At 38.6% G+C, this 22,551-nt stretch overlaps 1 protein-coding gene across 1 annotated transcript in view; it reads left to right on the top strand.

The window, feature by feature from the left end:
* The window catches only part of F8 (coagulation factor VIII), a 117,041-nt gene that overhangs the window by 36,142 nt on the left and 58,348 nt on the right, over positions 1-22,551 (top strand). Inside the window, exons 5-12 of the mRNA XM_042974082.1 lie at positions 4,002-4,070; positions 8,073-8,150; positions 9,753-9,974; positions 12,631-12,892; positions 13,173-13,344; positions 14,595-14,688; positions 19,513-19,727; positions 21,880-22,030. Of these exons, the coding sequence (XP_042830016.1) occupies positions 4,002-4,070; positions 8,073-8,150; positions 9,753-9,974; positions 12,631-12,892; positions 13,173-13,344; positions 14,595-14,688; positions 19,513-19,727; positions 21,880-22,030 (1,263 nt within the window). The remainder of the gene's footprint in view (positions 1-4,001; positions 4,071-8,072; positions 8,151-9,752; positions 9,975-12,630; positions 12,893-13,172; positions 13,345-14,594; positions 14,689-19,512; positions 19,728-21,879; positions 22,031-22,551) is intronic.

The following is a 22,551-nucleotide window of genomic DNA, read 5'->3' as shown; positions in this document are numbered from 1 at the left end:
CAAATCATGGAAAGACCCCAAATGTCCATCGACTAATGAATGGATAAAGAAGTATACACAATGGAATATTACTCAGCCATAAAAAAACGAAACCTTGCCATTTGCAATGACATGGATAGAGCTATGCTAAGTGAAATAAGTCAGTCAGAGAAAGACAAATACCATATGATTTCACTCATATGTGGAATTTAGGAAACAAAACAGAGGATCAAAGGGGAAAACAGAGAGAGAAAGAAACCAAGAAACAGACTCTTAACTATAGAGAACAGACTGATAGTTACCAGAGGGGAGGTAGCTGCGGGGAATGGGTGAAATAGGTGATGGGAATTAAGGAGGTCACATGTGATGAGCACTGGGTGATGTATGGAAGTGTTCAATCACTATATTGTACACCTGAAACGAGTATTACTCTGTATTTTACCTAACTGGAATTTAAATAAAAACTTTAAAAATTTTGTATTCTATATACTATCAGTGAATAAATGGAAACCAAAATTTAAGAAAGAATGTTTAAACTGAGAACAAACTGAGGGCTGATGGGGGGTGGGAGGGAGGGGAGGGTGGGTGATGGGTATTGAGGAGGGCATCTGTTCGGATGAGCACTGGGTGTTGTATGGAAACCAACTTGACAATAAACTTCATATTTAAAAAAAAGAAAAAAGAATGTTTACAGTAGCTCCAAAAATTGAAAGCTTAGATATAAATCTAACAAAACATGTGAATTGTCTATATGATGAAAACTACAAAGTGAAAGAAATCAGAGAGACATACTGTGTTTGCGAACAGTGGAGCTCTTAGTCCTCCCACGTCTGTAGATTTTCAGCAAGATTTTTTTGTGGCCACAGACATGCTGATTCTGAAATTTATACGAAAAGGCAAAAGGACTAGATTAGCTAAAATGATTTTGCAAAAAAGAATGAATTTGGAGTAATAATCCTACTTGATTTTCCAACTTACTACAAACTGCAGTAATCATAACATATATTAGTAAATGGAATAGACCTGTAGATTAATGATAGAGAATAAAAGTGCAGAAATAGATCCACACAAGTAAGCCAATTGATTTGGTGCAAAAACAATTCAAAGGAGGAAGGATAGTCTTTTCATCAAAAGGTGTTGGACAATTAGATATCTGTATCCAATGATCCTAGACCTAACATTATACAAAGATTAACTCAAAATGAATTATAGTTCTAAATGTAATATGTAAAACCATAACACTGTTAGGAAACATAGCAAAATATCTTTCTGACCTAGGGTTTTTGGTGAGAAAACACCGAAAACAGTCCATAGAAGAAAAAATTGATGAATGTGACTTCATCAACACTAGTAACTTTTGCTTTTGTAATAAAAAAAATACTGTTAAGAGAATGAAGAGACAAGCTACAGACTGGAAGAAAATATTTACCAATCATTCACAATAGCCAAGATATTTTTATACGTTTTATATATGTATTATATATGTATATATACATAGTGTATAAAACATTTTATCTTATTTTCTGAAACATGTTCTCAAATATCAACAATAAGGAAAAAAAGCAATTCTTCAAATGGGCAAAAGATTTGAATAGATAATTCAGCAAAGAAGTGGTAAATAAATACCTGAAAAGATGCTCGATATCATTGGTCATTAGGGAAATGTATATTAAAACCATAACAAAATACTGCTACATACCTATTAGAATACCTAATGTAATAATTTTAAAATTAAGTATGCTGTCAAGAATGCAGAGCAACAGGAAGTCTCATACGTTGTTGGTGGGGATTCACCATAGCATAGCCACTCTGGAAAACAGTTTGGCAGTGTAATACTGTGATTTAAATAAAATCTATATTTGGTTTTCATCTCCTTCTGGTAGAGCTTCTAAAACCCTTGAGATTTTCTGTGATGAGAGCAATAAAAATGTCTTTTTGCTACGTTAGTGTGGTGATTTTTAGACCACACACCTAAGGATGGGAGCAGATTGCCAACAGAGTCAACCAAGTGACTAGAAGGCTGGAATTTTCAGTCTCACCCCCCTGACCCCACCCCCACCCCCAAGAGAGGGGAGAGGGGCTGAGTATTGAGCTCAGTCACCAATGTCTGATGATTCAGTCAATCGTGCCTGTGTAATGAAGCCTACATAAAAAACCACAAAGGACGGAGTTCAGAGACCCAGGTTGGTGAACACCAGGAGATTTGAGGGGAGTGGCATACCTGGGTGAAGGCATGGGAGCTCTGCATCCTTTCCCCATGCCTTTCCCTACACCTCTCCTCCACCTGGTTGTTTCTTAGTTGTATCCTTTTTGCATAAACTGGCAATCTAGTAAGTAAATTATTTCTCTGACTTCTGTGAGCTCCTCTAGCAAATTAATGGAACCCAAGAAAGGTGTTGTTGGAACCTCTGAGCTATAGAGGTGGGTCAGAAGCACAGGTGATGATTTGGACTTTCGATTGGCATCTGACGTGTGGGTGCAGGGGAGTCCCATAGAACTGAGCCTTTAACTTGTGGGAATCTACACCATCTCCAGAGAGATAGCACCAGAATTAAGTTAAATTGTTGGACACCCGGCTGGTGTTACAGAATTGCTTGGTGGTAGGGAAAAAAACCCATACACCCTGGAGATGATGTCACAGTTATAACCAGTTTCTTATAAAATTAAATATACACCTAATTTCCATTCCTGAGTATTTACCCTAGAGAAATAAAAACTTAACAATCACATAAACATGTGTACATTAATGCTCACAGCACCTTTATTTGCAATGGCCAAGAACTGGAAACAACCTAAACGTCCTTTAACAAATGACTGGTTAAACACACTGTAGTACATCCACATCATGAAATGCTCTTCAGCAATAAAACACAATGAAGTACTGATATAGTCAACAAAATGGATAAATCTCAAAGGCATTATCTCGAGTAATAAAGATAATCTCAAAAGGTTATATATTGTATGATTCCATTTATAGGACAACCTCAAAAATACAAATATACTGCAATGGAGAACAGATCAGTGGTTGCCAAGGATATGACCATATATATGACTGTCTCTGTATACATGACTATATATATATGTCTATAATGGGATAGAAGGAGGGAGTTTTGAGGCATGTTGGAACTGTTCTGTGTCCTGATGGTTGGTGGTTTCATGAATCCATACCTGTGTTAAGATTCATGACTTAAACATGAAAAGTAAAAGTCAATTTCACTATTTGATTGTTTTAAAAATAAATAAAAAGAATTAAGATGTTTTTAGACAGCTTTACCTGTATCTTAATTTTGTATGGGTGAGTTACTTTCTTTGCCCAATCTAAGATTTACTGTCAAGTGTCAAAGGTACAAGGAAAAATGAAAATGTCATAAACAAATATCTTCCTGCTTAAAGAAGCCTGCTAAGAAAACTTCCCAATCAAATGAAGAAATATAATGCTAACAAAGACAACTGACAAATTCAATAATTAAAGCATGAAGCAAGTTCATTTGTAACATTAACAACTTTAAATATCGATATACATGGTGTTGATTTAAATTGTGATTATAGGTGTTTATTATTGATAATTATTATTTTGGTCATAATGCTTTGTGTATTTACAATTGCATAAGTTAAAAAAGTTAAAAGTATAATAGAAACTATATTAATTGCCTCTATGCACAGTTTCTATGAACAGTATTTACAGTTTTTATAATTTTTCTTTTTCTCTTTTCTGTTCTGAACACATACATATTTATGAAATATGATTATATGGACTTGTATTTTGTATGTCTCTTTAATTTCATTTTCTCAGTAATTTGTTTTTCCTATGTTTTACAAAAGTACTGGTCTGGAACAAATTTGAAATGAAAAAAAAAGTGCTTTACCCCAAACAGTTTTACAAAAACTGGTACAGAAGGCCTGACACCAAGAAGCAATACTATGTAAAGTTAACAGGAGACCAAGAGACAAAGCAGCTATTAGTGCTGATTTCCTGTGATAAGATTTGTAATAGAAGACAAATATTCTCACTTCTTTTTCAGGAAGTCTGGCTGAAGAAAGGACACAGACCTTGCATGAATTTGTACTCCTGTTTGCTGTATTTGATGAAGGTGAGTGAGCCGCAGTCTGAATCCTGGGCTCCTGAAACAAATCACATATATTAATTTAATCTGGTGCTCGAGAATGAGGGCTGCTATTGTCCAGATTATAGAAAGATCATAAACTACTGTTCAGGAGTGAAAGAGATGGGGAGAAAACTGAATTTCAAGAAAAAATACAACCTGAGTTCCATTAAATCCATCAACAGAGACTTTTAGTTCTAACTTTAAATACCTCTTCCTTTTTTAGAAAATTTTATGTATTTTTTATTTAAAATTTAAAAACATTTTTAATTGAAGTATAGTTGACATAAATTAGTTTCAGGTATACAGCATAGTGATTCACGTATATACATTATGAAATGCTCACCATGATGAGTGCATTGCAGGAGTATTGACTATATTCCCTGTGCTGTACTTTTCATCCCTGTGACCTATTTATTTTATAACTGGAAGTTTGTATCTCTTAACCTCCTTCACCCATTTACCCATCCCTGTACCCTCTTCTGTCAACCACGAGTTTGTTCTCTGTGTCTGTGGGTCTGTTTCTGCTTTGTTTGTTTTGTTTTTTAGATTCTACGTAAAAGTGAACCCATATAGTATAGTATTTCTCTTTCTCTGTCTAACTTATTTCGCTTAACATAACTGAAATGCTCTCTAGGTGCATCCATGTTGCTGCAAAAAGGCAAGATCTCCGTCTTTTTTGTGGCCAAGTTTTATATATCATGTGTGTGTGTGTATATACATGTGCATATATATGTGTGTGGGTATACACACATATATATACACACACATGTACACCCATACACATATGTGTATATATATATGCATACATACATACATACCACATCTTCTTTATCCAGTCATGTATGAATCTATACTTGGGAACATAGGGGTGCATGTATCCCATCAAGTTAGTGTTTTTGAATTCTTTGGGTAATACCCAGAAGTGGAATTACTGGATCATAGGGCAGTTCGATGTTTCACTTGTTGAGGAACCTCTATGCTGTTTTCCAGAGTGGCTGCACCAGTTTGCATTCCCACCAGCAGTGTAACAGGGTTCCTTTGTCTCTACATCATCACCAGCACTTGTTATTTCTTGTCTTTTTGATGTGATTGCACTTTTCATTTGTATTTCCCTGATGATTAGTAATTTTTTTAATTTTTTAATGTTTATTTTTGAGAGAGAGAGAGAGACAGAGTGCGAGCAGGGGAAGGTCAGAGAAAGAGGGGGGACACAGAATCCGAAGCAGGCTCGAGGCTCTGAGCTGTCAGCACAAAGCCTGACACGGGGCTCAAACTCAAACTGTGAGATCATGACCTGAGCCGAAGCCAGACACCCAACCGACTGACCCACCCAGGCGCCCCTTTGATGATTAGTAATTTTAAGCATCTTTTCATGTGTCTTTTAAAGGAAATGTTCATAAAAGTGCATATTTAAGGGGTACAACATGATGATTTGATATACAGAAGATAATAAAGTGATTACTATAGTCAAGGTGATCAACACATCCAGCTCCTCACATAGTTACTATTTTGTGTGTGTGATGAGTGCACCTGTGATCTACTCTCTTAGCATATTTTCAGTGTCCAATACAGTATTATTAAGTATAGTTATCATGCCTGTACATTAGATCTCTGGAACTTATTCATCCTAAAACTGAAATTTTGTAGCCTTTAGCCAACATTTCCCCATTTCCCCCACCTCTCTGCTCTTGGCAAGCAGCATTGACTGTCTGCTTCTAGGAGTATACCTTCTCTTATCTTTCTTTCTTACTTTTAAATACCTTTGCAAATTACTTAACCTCTCTGTGTCTCAATTTTCTTAAGTTTAAAATCGAAATAATAGTACTTTTTTCATAGGATAGTTGTGAGGATTATGTAAGCGATTTCAATTAAGTAACTTAGAACATTATGTGGCACAGAGTAGGTCCTCAGTAGTATCAGAACTTTTGCTACCTCCTCCTGCTAATAGAGCCATTATCCTCCTACACAGCCTCTTCTGAACTGAGGACCCCATCATCTCTCTCCTGACTAGTCTCCCTGTCTTCTCCTGTCCCCTGATGTTCCATTGTTACTGATGATGTGTCTAGCCTCACTGGGCCCCTCTTCCTGCCTCACTGTTCAGGTGCTGGCCATGCTGAACACATTTTATATTGCCCTGCAACATGCCCTGTGTTTTCTTGCATCCAGATCCTTGTTGACGCTGTCCTCTGCCTAGAAAGCCTGTCTGCACCTTCACACCAAGTGAAGATTTTCCTTTTCCTTCCAGTCTGGGTTAGATGCCTCTTTATATATTTCCACAGTTTTTTAAATGTTTATTTATTTTTGAGAGAGAGAGAAAGAGAGAGAGAGAGAGAGAGAACGAGCAGGGGATGGTCAGAGAGAGAGGAAGACACAGAACCTGAAGCAGGCTCCAGACTCTGAGCTGTCAGCACAGAGCCTGATGCAGGGCTTGAACCCACGGACTGTGGGATCATGAACTGAGACAAAGTTGGATGCTTAACCAACTGAGCCACCCATGGGACCCTCCACAGTTTTTTTTAATGCATCAGCAAGTTTATTTACAAATGCAGTTGAACAGGAAGGCTTACTAGGTCCTGGAGAAAACTTTTGGTATACAAACCCTGATGATTTTGTATTAATGACAATTCTGGTGAAGAAAATAGAGATCCCCTCATCAAGAAAATAAAATGTCATGTATGCTAAAAAAAATTTTTTTAAAGCACAATATTACATAGATGAAATGAAGGATACAGAAAGCAAATTTGTGAGTAGATTTTAGTGAAATTGTCTTTATGGTTCTGCATTAATTTAGTATACATTACAATAAACAGAGCAAATGCAACTATGTATTTATATTAGCTACTTCAAATAATATTTCACAACCTTTTTTGAAAAAAAAACAATAAAATAATCATCTTCAAAACACCACTAGAAAGTCAAACAAAGGAGTTTCCTCCTTATCACACTAAATCATCATTGCCTGATACTTTGATATTATATCCCTTCCCTTTCAGGTGAAGTGAAGTTTCTTCTCTCTGGTTTTGTAAAAGCCTGTTCTCATCTCTATGACATTACTCTTCACTTATAATTGCTGGCTTCTCTATTTAAGCTAAATTGTAAGCACTTTGAAGGCAGAGAGTGTCTTCTCTGTCCTCAGTGCCTGGCACTCAGAAGTGCCCAGTAAATGCGTTTGGATGAATGAAGAAATTAGTAGATGAACAGATAAATGAACTTAGGAGAATTACCCACAAAAGCTGGGTGCTTCAGAAAGTTTCAGTATTAGCTGCTACTCCTTTATACGAAGGGGCAACTTCAGGGAGATGGCTGTGCCATGATAATATTTACAGTGCTTTCACTCATTAATTTCATAGGGGAGGTGGGCAAGCTTTCAGGTTCTTGGATTTTCATTACTACAATCTGAATGAAGCAATTAGGACAGGGACAGGGACTCAGAGTCCTTTTCTACGATGATTTTCATCTGCTCCTTTTTAAAATTTTTTTAACGTTTATTTATTTTGGAGAGACAGAGCACAAGCAGGGGAGAGGGAGAGAGAAGGGGAGACACAGCATCCGAAGCAGGCTCTAGGCTCTGAGCTGTCAGCACAGAGCCTGACGTGGGGCTGGAACCCACGAGCCACAAGATCATGACCTGAGGCGAAGTCAGATGCTTAACTGTAACCGAGGGAGCCACCCAGGCGCCCCTGTCTGCTCCCTTTCAAATAAGTCAGTGAATGAATAGAGTGAAATCCTCATGGCACAAACTAACCAATATTCTCCCTTCTCGTTATCACTTGTCATCATCCCTTCCCATCTACTGTCAGACAAATATAAGGAGAGACCATCAATTTGAGCAAGAAATGTCTGCCTTTTAGTAATTGTCTTCTCCCTTTTTCTTACTGATTTGGGGGCAAAGACTGCTCACACCATGGGACGGAGGGAAGGAGAAATGGAGCGTCATTCGTGAGACAGACACTGAGCTAGCCTTGTATTTGCCTCCTCTCTCCTCAGGAAAAAGCTGGCACTCATCTGCTCAGGCCCAGCATGAAATGCACACGGTCAACGGCTATGTCAACAGGTCTCTGCCAGGTATGTCCATTTGTGCTCAAGAATCCTCAGGATCTTCCTCACTCACCACCACAGCTCTCTCCTCTGGTTGTCTTCAGACAGCTCCGTATGCCCAGAGGAAAGCCCACTGAATTCTGGCGTCTGGTGGGGTCTTAAACTGAAGTGGCTGATTCTTTTTCCAGTCATCTAAAAATGAAGACTTGCCCATGTACACAGAGCTCACAGATTTCTCTTTCCTTTTGCTTAAAATAGATGGGGCCAAGGATGAACAAATATTTAAGGAAAGCCTGAAATATGAAAGGGATATGCAGAGATAAATAAAATAATAATCCCAGAAGAAAAAGAGATAATCCTTAGAACTGAACAAAACTTGTCAAAAGGTCAACTTAGTATTTTCATAAAGATTCAAGAAGATATTGCATCAATAAAGTAATAATGGGATTTTATGAAAAAGAAATAACCAAGTAAGAGTATGCTCACAAAAATGAGGAATATGGTTTTCAAAATACAAACTCAATAGAAGGCAGTTAGAATAGAGAAAATCTCCCAGAAATGAAAATGAAAAGAGATTGAGAATACTGTTTAAAACAGATTTCAGAAATCAAAGAAATGATAGATGAAAGTATTTGAGTCCTCATATAAAAATTTCCCAGTAGCATAAATTTTAAAAAGACCCCCACAAAAAATTATGATTGTGGAATTTCAGAGAACAAAGAGAAGATGTTTAAGCTTCCCCTGGGACAAACAGGTCACAAACAAAAGCAGGAAACTTAAATTGGCAATACCATTCAGGGCTTTCTAGGACTTACTAGAGAGTTGGGACTTGACACGGAGACAAGAGATAATGGTAGCTCGCTTGGATTAAGATGGTGGGGATAGTGATGATGGTGAAAAATAGATATATTTGAAAGATTTGGGAGCCAAAATACGAGAAAACTGTGCCCTAGTAGTTAACAGTGTGAGTCTAAGCATACGGCTGCTTGGGTTCCAATCTGAGCAAGTTAATTAACCTCTCTGGGCATTGGTTTCCTCTCCTGATAACAATAGTTTCTACATTCATATGGTTACTGGAGGGAGTGAATGAGTTACTTGTAAAATAGTTTGGATAGTGCACAGTAAATATTAGTGTTATTAATTATATTGCCGTAACTGGTATCAGGTTGGATGTGAGAAGTGAGCGTAGTAAAAAGAATAATTTTGATATTTTTCAAGGAGAAAATATTGGTCAATAAGAGAATAAGGTCTAGGGGTGAATCCTAGGTGATCTGTAATTTACTGAGGAGTCAGGAAAGGAGACAGAAGGAGCTGTCTAAACAACAGGGGAACAAAGCCCAGAGAGGTGTTGGCACAGAGATCGAGGGAGGAAGAGAATTTCAAGAAGGAATGAATGGTCAACAGGTGCAGGTGGCTGAAAATGGTCCATTGGATTTAGCAGCATGGCACTCACTGGTGGGTGACCTTGGTGAGAGCTGTTGGTTTGGCAGTACCCTAGCCTCCTTGGAAAGTTTTATTCCAAGTCAGTAATAAAATTTGAAGGTCAGTTTGTCCATCCTATCCTAGACAGCATTTTCCCTTTCAAATTCTCTACTTGCTGACCATAACTATCTTATTTCTACTTTATAGGTCTGACTGGATGCCACAAGAAATCAGTCTATTGGCATGTGATTGGAATGGGCACCACGCCCGAAGTGCACTCAATTTTTCTTGAAGGTCACACCTTTCTCATCAGAAACCACCGCCAGGCCTCCTTGGAGATCTCACCAATAACTTTCCTCACTGCTCAGACATTCCTGATGGACCTTGGCCAGTTTCTACTGTTTTGTCACATCTCTTCCCACCAGCATGGTAATATCTGTTGATCTTAAAAATGAGTACTATACATATTCAGCTCTTCTTTTAGTGTCCACTGTCCAGTATAAGATTATGTTAGAACTCAACTGAGGTGCCCTAGTTGTCAGTTTTCAGAGTAAAGATTTCACCTTGAACGTAAGAGGGCTTGAGTGTTAGTAGTACTGGTGAATTTTTAGTCTAAATGACTATGATAGAGGGAGGGGAGATATTTTAGGAATGAATGCTGTGGTGAAAGGGAGGAAGACAGTACAGTATTGGTTTCCCAGCCTGAGCCCATTAACTAGGCCTCAATACCATGGAGAGAGACATTGCAGGTCATAGCCGAAGAGATGTTTTATGAGAAATGTAAGGAAATAAGTCACCTAGGTTGTAGGACAGCAGTAGTGATGCCGAGAGCAGTAAATAGCAAAGACAAGATGATACTGCAGTTCTCAGCACGAAAGCCCACACTCCTGGTGTACACAGAGGTGCTCTGTCAGCACCTGGTAGGAGGTGACACGCTGCGGGTGGAAGTTGCCAAGCATAGGTGACACACCACATGAGGTTTTCGAAGACGTCTTGATGAGGACTTTGCGAAGGGCCAAAGGTCCCGTCTAAGTGAGTTGGGGCAACAGTGCTTACACTTTCAAATTATTGTTAATGTGACCTCATTGGGAGCTACAGCCTGTGAAAATTCATATAACATGATCATCCCACCCCCATTTGCCGTCTTGTGTGTTTACTCCACTAACTCCTAAACTTGCATCAACGTAACATCACTCCTTGCCTAGTCCCCTCTTGTGGCTATTGAGGGCTGTTGGAGAAACATGTTGAGGAGGCCTAATGTTTCATGTCTAACAGCACTCAGCACTCGTTTGTTCCTACCACTCTTGTATTAATGCTCTCTTCAGATTCCTTGTTTGCCTTGGAGAAGAGATTGGATCTTGCCACACTTCCACTATTTCCCCCTTATGTTCAGTGAGTGGCCTTGTCTATAGTCCCCTATAATGATGAAGAATAGGGACCTCTTTTCCCCATCTGTTACATCATGTTTGGGGGACTTTTGATAAGACATTAGGGGGCAAAGGATATCCTACTGGGCACACAACAGGAATAGGTTATTTATTTGTATGCAGGTTGGTCACTATCTAGTTTGAAGGGTTTATGTTTTGTTTTATTATTTTGACTTGTTTCCACTGATTTTAATCCACATTTTGCAGAAAAATTCTTTGTCTTGTTGGACCTCAGATAAAGCTTTTCATTTGTAGACCTAGAATAAATAACGTTTGAAGCCACATGAACTAGTTTAAAGACTAGCTGTCTGCCGCTCCTGAGAGCTACCCTGTTCCCCATCACCCAGTAAACAGGCCCCCCTTCTTTGGATTGAGCTTCAGAACAGCCTGTGGCATAGACTGGGCAGGAGGTATTGCCATCCACATTTTTTCTTATTTTTTATTTTTTATTTTTTATTATTTTTTTTCAATATATGAAATTGTCAAATTGGTTTCCATACAACACCCAGTGCTCATCCCAAAAGGTACCCTCCTCAATACCCATCACCCACCCTCCCCTCCCTCCCACCCCCTATCAACCCTCAGTTTGTTCTCAGTTTTGAAGAGTCTCTTATGCTTTGGCTCTCTCCCACTCTAACCTCTTTTTTTTTTTTCCTTCCCCTCCCCCATGGGTTTCTGTTAAGTTTCTCAGGATCCACATAAGAGTGAAAACATATGGTATCTGTCTTTCTCTGTATGGCTTATTTCACTTAGCATCACACTCTCCAGTTCCATCCACGTTGCTACAAAGGGCCATATTTCGTTCTTTCTCATTGCCATGTAGTACTCCATTGTGTATATAAACCACAATTTCTTTATCCATTCATCAGTTGAACGGGAACCCTCTTGCACTGTTGGTGGGAATGCAAACTGGTGCAGCCACTCTGGAAAACAGTGTGGAGGTTCCTCAGAAAATTAAAAATCGACCTACCCTATGACCCAGCAATAGCACTGCTAGGAATTTACCCAAGGGATACAGGAGTACTGATGCCATCCACATTTTTAAAGCCAGAGATGAGATTGCTTTAGGGCTCGCAACTAGTCACAGGCACACATGCTCTTAAAATATATGACATATTTCCTTCGCTCTAAGTTGTACCTTTCCATGTTTCTATGAACTTGGAATGTTTCTTGAAATTTATATCTATACTGACATTTTTCCTGATAAACTTATTAAATCGGTGGTTTGTATCATGATTCAATGGAGTACATATAGAAATCATAGATAACTGGAGGAGTGGGGAGTTGGTCTGACCTAGACAAAACCACGTACTGAAAATACGCAGTGTGTCAAGTCTGCTCGTTTATAATTTGGGAGTTGGGGAGTGATAGGCTCAGAGCCAATACCACAAGGGAAATATTCATATATATTGTAAGAGCAAATGAGTGAGTGTTGAAAAAGGGATAAAACATAGATTGGAGGAGAGTCTGGCTGAAGGGAAACAGTGAGTGCAAAGACCATATAGGAAGAAAGCAGCAAGGAACAGCTATGGGGGAGGTAATCCCTGTAGGAGAGTGGCAAAGAAGAGTACTGGCGTGGAGAAGAAAACACTTAGGAGAGGGTCTTGAAGGCCAGAGTCTTGTAGGAATCTGACATTGTTTGATTTGTCTGACTCCAGATGGCATGGAAGCTTATGTCAAAGTAGATAGCTGCCCAGAGGAACCCCAGCTACGGATGAAAATTAATGAAAAAGAGGAAGATTATGATGATGATCTTTATGATTCTGACATGGACATGGTTAGGTTTGATGGCGACAGCCCTTCTCCCTTTATTCAAATCCGCTCAGTTGCCAAGAAGCATCCTAAAACTTGGATCCACTATATTGCCGCCGAAGAGGAGGACTGGGACTATGCTCCCTCGGCCCCCACTCCCAGTGACCGGTAAGCACCTTTGACTCTTGGTATGAACTCTTCCTCATTTTCAAAAAGTTCTTCCCAATTATTCAAAACAACAAATCCTCAAGCCATGGTTGGGATTAAGTACAGATATGGAATCAAATAATATAGCCCTATTAACATAGCTAAGCATCAGGGATACTTGTATTTTTCTCCCTCCTTCCCTTGATTAAATCTCATCAGCTGTTTTAGAGCTGGATTTTAGCCACCTGTCCCTACCTAGAACTCTCCATCCCAACATGTCATCTATTTGTGTCTCATGCAGAAGTTATAAACATCTATATTTGAACAGTGGTCCTCAGCGGATTGGTAGGAAGTACAAAAAAGTTCGATTTATGGCATACACAGATGAAACATTTAAGACTCGTGAAGCTATTCAGTATGAATCAGGAATCCTAGGACCTTTACTTTATGGAGAAGTTGGAGACACACTGTTGGTAAGTTGAGGAGGAGATACAAGGTTGGGTCAGGAGACAAAGTCTGGAGAATTTTGAGTATCTAAAAGCTTCATAATTTAGCCTTGTCTCCAATGGATATGATCGTCTAAAAATCATAAATGTTACACAGATAAATTTGGACTATAAATTTGTTTTAAAAATATGAGTATATTGGGGCGCCTGGGTGGCTTTGTCAGTTAAGTGACTCTATTCTGTTCCAAAAGGAAGTTTTCATAATGGAAGATGCTGCAACCTTATTGTGTAGCAGTACAACAGAAGAGATGTTGTCATTAGATAGGAGGTGATTTTCGCAGGAGGGAATGTGGCCGTATATGCACATAGGTGGGTAGATTTGATGGCGGGAGGAAGAGTAATCTCTTTTCTCAGTGAAAACAGAAGCACTTGACAGTGAGAATCTGGAAGCAGATATTAGTCAACTAAGTAAGTGGGAAGGTGAATTTCTAGGAAAACCTAACAGTAATGAAGTTTTAGGGTGATGGTGGGGTGGTCCAGAGCTGATGGCCAAGAAAATTCTTGAAGGCACCTTTGGTGCAAAAATGTGACTTTATTAAAGCGTGTGGACAGGACCTGTGGGCAGGAAGAGCTGCACTGGGGTTGTAATGGGTAACTGATTATATACCCTCAGGTTCGGTGGGGGTCAGGGATAGAGTAAGTCTCTAAGAAATTTTGGAAACAAGGTTTCCAGGACCTTAAGGGGCTAGCTGTTGCTAGGGAAACTCCATTTATTATTGTTTAGTAGTCATGATACCCTTCATATGTATATCAGGGGGCCCTAAACTAGGGGAATGATTGCCAGCATATATCCTGGGGCAGTTGAGAGTGCTGTCATCAGCTATCCTCCTAGTCGTCCCTGCGCATTCAGTGAAGAATTTTATCACCTGAGTCACTGTTTTCCTCTCAGCTGTTGGGGAACTAGGGCCCAAATGGTGGGAAAAGGCTGAGAAGAAGCAGTGTCCTCAGCAGACATTCAATTTCAATTAGTTTGAGAAGGTGCAAAGAATACTTCCTGAACAAGTGAAATAACTGTAAAGAAATGGAAAGGGACCTTTAGTGAAAAACCTAAGTGACTATTTGAGCAGTTATACAGAAAGAACAAATATTTTGAGCTTTATGTGGGCTCAAACCCCTACAGTATGGACATAAGGCAGCTTTTGTCTTCTGGAGATGGGCCACACTGGTTGATCCTGGCCCTTTTAAGACTTGGTCTTCTATTTCACTTTTACTTGCAGATTATATTTAAAAATCAAGCAAGCCGACCATATAACATCTACCCTCATGGAATCACTGACGTCAGTCCTTTGTACTCAGGGAGATTGCCTAAAGGTAAGTGTCACCTCAGTCATCTAAGTTCGCTTACCTGTAGATATGGATGAGGTCATAGCCTCAACAGCACTAACATTATACTGGCCTTCGCCCCAGCCGCTATGTATGATGTAGACACATCTATCACCCCCCTATCCTGTATGCTATCATTTCCATATGGATTACATCTATATACTTACCAATACACATAAGAAAATGCTATAATTTTTTGCTTTAAATGGTCATATGTAGTTTTAGAAAATTATGAGGAAAAAATATTCCTTCATATTTACCTAGTTATTTACTATTACCAATGCAGCACTTCCATTCAGATCACTTCTCTTCAATCTGAAGAATTTCCTTTAGCATTCCTTATGGTGCAAGTATGCTGGAAATAGATTCTCTTCATTTTATCTTATTTGAAAATGTCTTTATTTTGTCTTCACTTTTGAAGGCTAATTTTGCCGGACATAGAATTCTGGGTTCAGAGGTGTTTTTTTTCCTTTTAGTACTTTCCAAATATTATTTGACAATCTTCTGGCATTCGTAATAGCTGAGTTTCAATGCCATTGAATTATTCTTCCCCTGGAGGTTATTTTTCTCTGGCTGTGATTTTTTTCATATTTATCCTGTTTGGGGTTTACTGATCTTCCAGGATCTGTACATTTGTTTTTACAAATTTGGAAAGATTGTGGTCATTATTTCTTTAAATAAATTTTTTACCCTATTCTCTATCTCCTTTCCCAGGTCTCTAATTACAAGAATGTTTGACCTCTTGGTATTGTCCCACATACCTTAATGTTTTCATCATATTTTTTTCTTTCTCCCTCTCATCTGTAGGTTGGATAGTTTCTATTGACCTATCTTGAAGTTCACTGACCTCAAACTGGAATTTCTAAGTCACAGTATACATATTTTTATTTTTAATAGATAGCCAGACTTTTGCCCCCAAATAAAGTTATAATTCACAGTCCTACCAGTCATATATGAAAGTGTAATTTCCCACGTTATTGATATCTAGACATGGACAGTTTTTAAAAATCCTGCCAATCTTGTGGGTGAAAAGAGGTGTCTCAATGTTTTTTAAATTTTATTTTTAAATTTTAATTCCAGGATAGTTAAGAGTGTAATCTTAGTTTCAGGTTTACTATATAGTGATTCAACACTTCTATACAACACCTGGTGCTCATCACAACAAGTGCACTCCTTAATCCCCATCACCTACTTCACCTATCCCTCTATCCAGCTCCCCTCTGGTAACCATCAGTCTGTTCTCTATGGTTGAGTCTGTTTCTTGGTTTCTCTCCCTCTCTTTTTCACTTTGCTCTTTTGTTTTGTTTCTTAGATTCCACATATGAGTGAAATCATATGGTATTTGTCTCTGAATGACTTTTTTCATTTAACATTATACACTCTCTAGCTCCATCCATGTCATTGAAAATGGCAAGATTTCATTCCTTTTTATGGCTGAGTGATAATTCATTGTGTGTGTGTGTGTGTGTGTGTGTGTGTGTGTGTGTGTGTGTACCACATCTTCTTTATTCATTCATTTATTGATGGGTACTTGGGTTGCATCCATATCTTAACTATTGTAAATAATGCTGCAATAAACATAGGGGTGCATATATCTTCCAATTAGTGTTTTCATTTTCTTTGGGTAAATACACAGTAGTGGAATGACTGGATCATATGGTAATTCCATTTTTAACTTTTTGAGGAATTTCCATACTGTTTTCTACAGTAGCTATGCCACTTTGTATTCCCACCAACAGTACATGAGAGTTCCTTTCTCTCTGTATCCTCGCCAATACTTACTGTTTCCTGTGTTTTTTTATTGAGCCTCAGGCAAGGGAAACAAAAGCGAAACAACAATTGTTGGAACTACATCAAAATAAAAAGTTTCTGCACATCAAAGGAAACCATCAACAAAACAAAAAGACAACCTACTGAATGGGACAAGATATTTGCAAATGATATACCCAATAAGGGGTTAATATCCAAAACATATAAAGAACTTCTACAACTCAACACCAAAAAATATAAATAATACAATTAAAAAAAATGGGCAGAGAACCTGAGTAGACATTTTTTCAAAGAATGGACATACAGATGGCCAACAGACACATGAAAAGATGCTCAACATCACTAATCATCAGGAAAATGCAAATCAAAACCAAAATGAGATATCACCTTATATCTTAGAAGGGCTAAAATAAAAAAGATGAAAAATAACAAGTGTTGGAGAGGATGTAGAGAAAAAGGAACCCACATATACTATTAGTTAGGAATGTAAATTGGTACAGCCACTGTGGAAAACAGTGTGGAGGTTCCTCAAAAAATTTAAAATTGAAACACCATATAATCTAATAATTCCACTATTGAGTATCTACCCAAAGGAAATGAAAACACTAATTTGAAAAGATATATGTACTCCTATGTTTGTTGCAGCATTATTTGGATACCACATCTCTTTATACAATATGTGAGTTAAAACTTCAGTGAGCAGGGGCGCCTGGGTGGCTCAGTCAGTTAAGAGTCCCACTTCGGCTCAGGTCATGATCTCTCCATTCCTGAATTCAAGCCCCACGTCAGGCTCTGTGCCGACAGCTCAGAGCCTGGAGCCTTCTTCGGATTCTGTGTCTCCCTTTCTTTCTGTTCCTCCCCCCACTGATGCTCTGTCTCTCTGTCTCAAAAATAAATAAACATAAAAAATCTTCAGTGAGCAGTCCTTTGGAATATATTCAGGCCTGAAATTCTCAGAGTCAACTGGATTACCAACTGTAGCTTACCACTGTGGTTTGGATGTCTCTGTTTCTTTAAGCACTTGGTATTTTTTCTTCTTCATAGATTTTCAGTTATTTATTATAAACATTTAATAATATCTATTCTATGTAATGGTGGACAGACCTGTTCATTTCTTTTTTAAAAATTTTTTAACACTTATTTATTTTAGAGAGACAGAGCATGATTGGGGGTGGGGCAGAGAGAGAGGGAGACACAATCTGAAACAGGGTCCAGGCTCTGAGCTGTCAGCACAGAGCCCAATGTGGGGCTTGAACCCACGAACCACGAGATCATGACCTGAGCCAAAGTCGGACGCTCAACCGACTGAGCCACCCACCCAGGTGCCCCAGACCTGTTAAGTTCTTTTTTTGCTTCTTAAAGTTTTTATTTTAATTCTAGTTAGTTAACATACACTGTTATATTAGTTTCAGGTGTACAACTTAGTGATTCAACACTTCCATATATCACCCGGCGCTCATACGACAGGTGCACTTCATAATCCCCATCACCTATTTCATCCATCCCCTCACCTCCCCTCTGGTAACCATCAGTTTGTTCTCTGTAGTTAAGAGTCTGTTTCTCTCTCTCTCTCTCTCTCTCTGTCTCTCTCTCTCTCTTCCCCTATTTTTTTTCGTTTTCTTAAATTCCACATTTGAGTAAAACCATATGGTATTTGTCTTTTTCTGACTTATTTCACTTAGCATAATACTCTCTAGCTCCATCCATCTCTTTGCAAGTGGCAAGACTTCATTTTTTTATACCTGAATAATATTACATTTTACACACACACACACACACACACACACACATGCACACATCACATCTTCTTTATCCATTCATCTATCAATGGACACTTGGGCTACTTTCATATCTTGGCAATTGTCAATAATGCTGCTATAAACATAGGGGTGCATGTATTCCTTTGAATTAGTGTTTTGTATCCTTTGGGTAAATGCCCGGTAGTGCAACTGTTGGATCATAGGGTAGTTCTATTTTTATTTTTTGAAGAACCTCCATACTGTTTTCCAGGGTGGCTGCACCAGTTTGCATTTGCACCAACAGTGCAAGAGGGCTCCTCTTTCTCTACCTCCTCTCCAACACCCATTATTTCTTTTCTTTTTGATACTAGCCATTCTGACAGGTGTGAGGTGGTATCTGAATGTGGTTTTGATTTGTATTTCCCTGATAATGAGTGATGTTGAGCATCTTTTCATGTGTCTGTTGGCCATCTGGATGTTTTCTTTGGAGAAGTGTCTGTTCATGTCTTCTGTCCATTTTTTAGTTGGATGATTCACTTTTTGGGTGTTGAGTTTGATAAGTTCTTTATAGATTTTGTATACTAACCCCTTATCTGTTAAATCATTTGCAAATATCTTCTCCCATTGCATCAATTGTCTTTTAGTTTTGTTGAGTGTTTCCTTTGCTGTACACAAGCTTTTTAATCTTGATGAGGTCCCAACAGTCCATTTTTTATTTCATCTCTTTGCCTCAGGGAACTTACCTAGAAGAAAGTTGCTATGGTCAATGTCAAAGAGGTTACTGCCTGTCCTCTCTTCTAGGATTTTTATAGGCTTCAGGTCTCACATTTAGCTCTTTAATCTATTTTGAATTTATTTTTTGTGTCTGGTGTAAGAAGGTGGTACAGTTTCATTGCTTTGCATGTTGCTGTCCAGGTTTCCCAACACCATTTGTTGAAGAGACAGTCTTTTTCCCATTGGATATTCTTTCCTGCTTTGTCAAAGATTAATTGACCATATAGTTGTGGGTTCATTTCTGGGTGTTGTATTCTGTTCCAATGATCTATATGTCTGTTTTTGTGCCAGTACCATACTGTTTTAATCACTACAGCTTTGTAACATAACTTGAAGTCCTGGATCCACTTTTACTGTAAAACAATTGCATGAATATTAAACTTATAATAGGTGAAAATTTAGTCTCAATTTATTGAGAAACGTGATATGTACATATAAATTTGTAGAGCCCTTGAAATAACAACATGATTTACTAAAATGTGGTTTGTTATAATCTAATCAAGAGATTTTGTGGTTTGGGTATGGATAGGTATGAAACATTTGAAAGATATGCCAATTATGCCAGGAGAGATATTCAAGTATAAATGGACAGTGACTGTAGAAGATGGGCCGACTAAATCAGATCCTCGGTGCCTGACTCGATATTACTCGAGCTTCATTAATCCAGAGAGAGATCTAGCTTCAGGACTCATTGGCCCTCTCCTCATATGCTACAAAGGATCTGTAGATCAAAGAGGAAACCAGGTGAGTTCTTCTCTTTCCAAGCCCTGGGTTTGATGGACCGATGATGAATATGAACTTCTAGATATTTGTTATACTCTCTCAGTGTATGTCCCCTAATAGCCTCCAGAAAAAACAGTAGTTTGCAATATTGGCCAATAAAAGAAATGAGCTGGGGTTTTCACAGCTGTTATTGAATTTAGTTTGGTGTAATAAACTTGCCTGCTCGAGGGATAGGAGAGCCTGGGCTCTAGAACATTTCTATAATACTCATTCCCAGCCTAGAATTCCACTTTCTGGGGGTTCTTGGCCGGCTCAGTCAGAAGGGCATGTGACTTTCAGGGTCATGAGTTTGAGCCTGTCATTGGGTGTAGAGATTACTTAGATAAATAAAACTTAAAAAAATTTAATTCTACTTTCTATAGGTGGTCTTGCTCATTTTTACATGCTGAGCTACCACGCATATTTAGATGCCCCACAAACGTATATCATAGTGTAGCCTTCTCCCCTGGATGTCTCATCACAGGTGACTCAAAATTAACATATGTGCAGCGTCTAGCATAGCGCATGGCATGTAGTAGGGGTTCCATAAATATTTGTCGAGCAAAATACAGGAAAAGATATAAGATCTTTCAGAAATGTTGAAAATTTAGACCACTTACGCTGCTTTAAAAAAAATAAGGTTGAGTTGTCTGAATAAGAAAAGCCTAATGCTTGTCAAAAACTCATTGCCTGGATCCAGAATAACTCAGTGCCATACTGCTGAGGCTTGACTACATGTCCATGTGGTTATGTATGAAACATAGGATTTGTACTAGTCTGAGAACATTTCATTTATTTAGGGAATAAAGCATGTGAATTTTAAAACATGTGGCACACAAATCGAAGAGGCAAAAATTTGGTCAAGTACCAGCCCTGAATTTTGTTTTCATAATTATAGTTTTTCTACTAGTTTTTGGAAAAGGACTGAAATGTACCTGTATATTTTCCAGCATTCTCCCCTCAGCATTTTGGTTTCTGTAGTGCTAGGTTATGCAAATTGAAATTTACACCTACTAGTGAAGTTCACACATTAAGTCTTAACAGATTCAGTTAACAAGTACTAACTCATAATTTTGGTTCATATAAAAACTGCTTTTCTGAAAAGAACTTTAAAACTTTTAAACAGAAAACTTAAGGGGCACCTGGGTGGCTCTGTCAGTTAAGCATCCAACTTCGGCTCAGGTCATGATCTCACGGTCCGTGAGTTCAAGCCCCACATCGGGCTCTGTGCTGACAGCTTGGAGCCTGGAGCCTGCTTCGGATTCTGTGTCTCCTCTCTCTGCCCCTCCCCCATTCGTGCTCTGTCTCTGTCTCCCAAAAATGAATAAATGTTAAAACAAAATAAACAGAGGGGCGCCTGGGTGGCTCAGTCGGTTAAGCGTCTGACTTCGGCTCAGGTCATGATCTCGCGGTCCCTGAGTTCGAGCCCCGCGTCGGGCTCTGTGCCAACAGCTCAGAGCCTGGAGCCTGTTTCAGATTCTGTGTCTCCCTCTCTCTCTGATCCTCCCCCGTTCATGCTCTGTCTCTCTCTGTCTCAAAAATAAATAAAATAAACGTTAAAAAAATTTTTTTTAAATAAACAGAAAAGTTAAGATATTTGTGTTAGTTAACATTTTATGGTCCATTTTAACTTTGTTATTTGATTTCTGTTTTCTGTTTTTATTTTTTTATAGATTGGTAGCTTTGTGGAAGGACACTTGCCTGTTGGGATTTTAGGAGAGGCATTAATCTTACTTGATTTGACTAACTTGTTTAAGAAAAACACTGAATAATCACTTGAGTCTTTAAAGAATGAAAATCCTCTAATCTGAACTTGGAGGAAATGAGGCTGCAGACTGTACCAAAAAATCACTCAGCATTTGACTTTGGGTCCAGAAGAAACTAAGTTGGTGGGTCCAGTCACCCTCTTGCCTTGAGGGCACATCTGCTCTAAACATATACTCACTGTTTGCAGCAACCACTCCTCACCCCAAGCCCTGGTATGTGCCATAATAGTGACCTTAGGGAGAAATGGAATCGAACCAAAGGATTCAGTATAGATATAGCACATGTATGCCATCACTTCGTGCAGACTGCTAATTCCTACCTAACAAGACTCATAGCATTTCTTTCTTTCAATATGTACAATTAACAGATGATGTCAGACAAGAGAAACGTCATCCTGTTTTCTATATTTGATGAGAACCAAAGCTGGTACCTCACAGAGAATATGAAGCGCTTCCTCCCGAATGCAGATGCAGTGCCGCCCCACGACCCGGAGCTCCAGGTCTCTAACATCATGCACAGTAAGTAAAGCAGCACTTGAGTCCAGTGGGTGATGGATAAAGGAAAACTGAAGCCACCAAATGGATGTCCAGATTAATTGATATGCCAGGCAAGAGTCTTATTTCCTTAAAAATTGTTACATATGAACATACAAAGTTTTCTGTAAGTACATAAATGTGATCATATAATGCATACGCTTTTGTCTTTTAGAAGATATCAAGCATTCAGAGAACCTTATTCTGAAGGAATAAATCAAATAAGACACAACTTTCATTTATCCAAATATGCATAATCCATCCTTAATATAAAATGCATGTGGGGCACTGGTAGAGCATACAACGTCTGATCTCAAGGTTGTAAGTTTGAGCCCCTCGTTGGGTGTGGAGATTACTTAAAACTAAGATTGTATTTATTTATTTATGTATTTATGTATGTATTTATTTATTATTTTTCTTTTTAGTGAGAGAGAGAGAGAGCACAAGTGAGGGAGAGAGACAAAAAGAATCTTAAGCAGGCTCCATGCTCAGTGCAGAGCCTGACA

Source organism: Panthera tigris, chromosome X (genome assembly GCF_018350195.1).
Source record: "Panthera tigris isolate Pti1 chromosome X, P.tigris_Pti1_mat1.1, whole genome shotgun sequence".
NCBI classification, from domain to species: Eukaryota; Metazoa; Chordata; class Mammalia; order Carnivora; family Felidae; genus Panthera; species Panthera tigris.
This window is presented reverse-complemented; position numbering and strand designations above follow the sequence as displayed.